Source organism: Curcuma longa, unplaced genomic scaffold, assembly GCF_044706935.1.
Source record: "Curcuma longa cultivar G26 ecotype Majalengka, Jawa Barat unplaced genomic scaffold, ITB_CL_G26_1.1 contig_19491, whole genome shotgun sequence".
Taxonomy (NCBI): domain Eukaryota; kingdom Viridiplantae; phylum Streptophyta; class Magnoliopsida; order Zingiberales; family Zingiberaceae; genus Curcuma; species Curcuma longa.
Window position 1 is genome coordinate 1 of NW_027431111.1, and position 4292 is coordinate 4292.

A 4292-nucleotide genomic window follows, 5' to 3' on the forward strand; every position below is an offset into this window, starting at 1 on the left:
ATATGGTGGTGGACAATTAGTCGATCTACTTGAGTGAATTAAACAGGAGATGAAGTTTATCACAAGCAAGGAACTATCGAGGATAGGGATATTGTTGAGGGCAACCACGTTGGTGCTGAAGATTCCTATCTCATTGAGGGTGTTTGTGTTGGGTTAACCAAGTTTCTTGCTTATTTAATTTCCCACTCGAACATACTCAAAAAATTTTGGTTGAAAAATGATGGAAAAATGATGATAATTCATGAAAGAAGCCCCTAGCCAGGCACTCTAACTAGCATGCGTAGTCTAACATTGGACCTGAATTCACATTCACTATTTAATGCCATACTCATTTTCTTTATATTTGTTCAAATTCTTTTTTTTATTTTCACTTTTAAATCCAATTTGATCTTCAATAGTCAGTTGTGATGATGATAATCTTGCAGGAATGAATACAGGTATTCAAGATGCACATAATTTAGCATGGAAAATCAGCTTAATATTAAATTCTATTGCTCCATCTTCTATCATGCAAACTTATGAAACAGAGCGAAGGCCGGTAAATCTTCTTTATCTTATTTATGTGCTTTTCAGACTTCTGTTGATCTATTACGGAAAGGTATTTGATGTCAAAATTGGACTGTTTCAGATTGCCATTTCTAATACAGTATTGAGTGTTCAGAACCTAAAGGCAGCAATGTCTGTTCCATCTGCACTTGGCCTTGATCCTGCTGTTGCAAATTCAGGTAAATATTCTGACTAACAATTTTCCATGTTGTCTGTTCATAATGCATCTATTTTTCCTTTGTTTTAATTACTATCACTTACTTTTGGCAGTGCATCAAATAATAAACAGCAGGCTGTGTTCTATTCTACCTCAAAGCCTGCAAAAGTTTGCCTTGGAGGGAATTTTTTCTATAGGACGCGCTCAAGTTTCAGAGTTTATTTTGAATGACAACAACCCGATAGGATCATTGCGACTAGGTAGGCTTAAGAAAATATTTGATGAGGGACAAAGCCTTCAACTTCAGTTTCCTTTGGAGGATCTTGGTTTTTGGTGAGTGGTACTTGTGCTAACATGTTGGGTTTTCATTGATATTTCATTGGATCACTAGGGCATTGCAAATTATCTCTGTGGTTTTATGTTTGTTGTCCATGGGAATTTTCACCTCATCTACTGTTATAAAAAGAGTATTATGTAGGAAGCACAATTTTCCCTCTACATGTAGTTCACTTGTGCTGATGTGAAAGAATTTGGGTTCCTGGATGTCTTTTTTTTTCTCTGGGTTGGTTTTATAACCATTTTCATCTGTCAGTGTGTGTTCATTGCACTTATGTGTTTCTTTTATTTTTTGTTTTTTCCCTCACTGTTATTACTATTATCATCTGCGTATGTTATAGTTATCGAAAAGGAGCTCTCATCACTGAGGATGGTGAAGATATGCTGGAGTCAGGAGCATCTGGTTCCCCTAATCGAGATTCTAGGGCTTATTTCCCTTCTGCTAAACCAGGGCGTCGCTTGCCTCATATGCTAATCAATGCTCTGAATGGATCTTCCACTAAGGTTTGTCCGCCCTACATTTGCCTTTTGTGATGGCTTTGTTTTAGTTTCTCAGGTTACCTGCATACTTTAACAGGATGCCTTCTCGACATTGGATTTAATATCTGGAGTTGAATTCATACTCATTATAGCTCCAGTTCAAAGTTCATATACACTTGCACGTTCTTCCATTAAGGTGGCTGAAGAATTTAAATTGCCACTTAAAGTATGTATCATCTGGCCTAAAGGTTCATCCGTCCAGAATGTGAACAGCAGTGAGGTTGTATTAGAGCCCTGGAAGAATTTCATTGATGTTCAGGAGGCTACTAGATCTTTAAAATCATGGTGGGAGTTGTGTCAAATGTCATCCAACGGAGTCATTTTAGTAAGACCAGATGATCACATTGCATGGAAAGCAGAATCTAACAGCATGAATGATAGCTACCTGGAGTTGAAAAGAGTGTTTTCTCAGATACTGCAACCCAATGAAGTCGTCGACACTTGAAGAAATCCTTGAGACACTAGGGTGGTGATGCATCATGGGAGCTCCATCCACCACATTTCTTGCTTTTTCTGATGCTTTGCCTATCCATAAGTGTTGTCGATTATGCTCAAACTGTACAACGGGTTTAAATTAGTCAGGTTTAAAGACTATGCGCCGCGATGTTTCTTCACTACTCGGTTAATGTTCCGGTGGCTAGAGTTCCCACACTAGCCAGGATTGGTAGTTGGGGCGTCTCCACAGTAAAATGTTTGTGGAATATGCAAGGGGCTCAGTAATTTATAGAATGCAAGGAGTGTTTTGTGATTTGGTTATGTAACTCTCTGGCTGATAAGGAAATCTCTCTCATTGTTTCAGTGCCTATGCATCATATATTGATAGAAGTGCCAGATATATTTATGCCAAGCAAGATAGAATGCAACAGTTATATCATCATTCCTTGGAAGAAAGTTATCTGTTTGATTTTTCTGATACAAAGATGAATGATGTACCCGATACAAGTGTGTTAGCGAAGAGATAATGCCACAGTAGAGATCTTTCTGGTTGTGGGGTTTCAGTTATCTGATTAACTTATATGTTCTAGCCACTGCTTTCTGATTCTCTGGAATTCTGATCTGTGAAGGTTGCTGAAATGGAGTTCCAAGTAGCTGCTGCCGCTGCTGATTTCTGGTAGTCATTTTGAACTTATCTAACGAACAGAATCATGAGTAAATTATTGATGTCGAGTATTCTGCTATTTGCGATACTCAAATAGTAGCAATGAGTTTCTATGAACAGCGTGACACGCATCTCCTTTCGTCAAAAAGTAACCGCGAAGAAGGCCTTCTAGAATGGAATGTTGGCGGGGTTTGGGGTGGGATTGGTATGACTGCGCCTAGCTTCTCTTTTTTCCATTGATATTTTTAAATTGCACTAAAATTATCATTGTCGAAAAGTCACAAGGGGACATTTTTTTACCTTTGATTTATTATGTAAATGATCAAATATGACAACCTAAATTCCTTTAAATTGATATGCTTTTCACTAATAATTCTACCTAATGCATCTTTCTGTTGTCAATGAACTTTTCTTTTTTCTATAAATAATTTATCTTTATTTTTGAATCTCGTTTAGTTATTTACCTTATTTTTAAAAAAAATAAAATATGTTTTTCTCTAAAATTATTGTAGAAACTTTAATAGGTAAAAAGAGGTGTCTCATTTTAATTTTTTTTATTAAAAGGGCATTCTAGTCTATTGTTTAATTGTGTATAATTATTCAATTATTCTTTAGTATTATTATCTTTCATTTAATTTTTAAATCGGTTAGATATGTTGTAATAGTTATAAAATAGTAGATGCTACAATGTGAATAAAAATAATAGAAATTTATATTGTAGTAATTATGATTTTATAATTATTACAACGTAAATAAAAATAATAAAAATTTATATTATAACAATTATATAAATTATGGCTATTAAACTATAATTATTATAATATAAACAAGAATTTATGTTATAGTAGCTATAAAATTATAGTTATTAGAATGCGTTCGATTGATTTAAAATTTAAACGGAAGATAAGTATTGAATAATATAGAATAGTTCTAGAGAGCATTTGAGTAATTATATGTAATTGAATAGTAAAGTGAAAAAAAATTATAAAAAATTGAAGTGAGACGCTTTTATTTTGAAATAAAATAATTTTGACTTTTGTCAACTTTAATTGATCAAAAAATGTAAAGGTAATGCATAAAAACTTTGATTGTGAATTGACAATAATTTAAAGTTATATATTAGTTTTGTTTATATAAATGTAAATCCGTTTAAATTGAAAAAGAAATGCATATAACAATTAATTTTATAGTTTCAAGGGAATGCATAAGAGTGTAGTTTAACACTATATAGTAATTTTACTCAAATTTCTTTTATAACCTTAAAATATTTAAAATTGAAAATAATGCATATAATGACTTTATAGAATTTAGAGAATATATAAGAGTGTATATTTGTGAATTTAAAGCGGGTTCAAGATTATGTAATAATTTTATCCAAAATTATATTATATAGATTTAAATAAGTCAAAATTGAAAAGTCAATGATATATAAAATGCTTTTTTTTGTGAATTTAGAATAATATATAATATTTTTATCCAAAACTAGTGCATGAACACTAATCTAAATTGAAATATTAAGACATATATAATCTTATATTGTTTAGGAACTCATATAGCGTTTGTTTATGATATAAAAAGCGATTATGTAGCGATTTTGTTCAAAATTATTATATA

General features: G+C 32.4%; 1 protein-coding gene across 1 annotated transcript; it reads left to right on the forward strand.

Moving 5' to 3' along the window:
- Positions 1-425: 425 nt before the first annotated feature.
- Positions 426-2844, forward strand: LOC141817160 (uncharacterized; the record flags this gene model as incomplete). Its single annotated transcript, XM_074704828.1, has 5 exons — positions 426-538; positions 629-725; positions 817-1036; positions 1381-1543; positions 1617-2844. Coding segments are annotated over 5 exons (1001 nt in total), but the record flags the coding sequence as incomplete, so codon positions are not given.
- Between the last annotated feature and the right edge of the window lie 1448 nt (positions 2845-4292).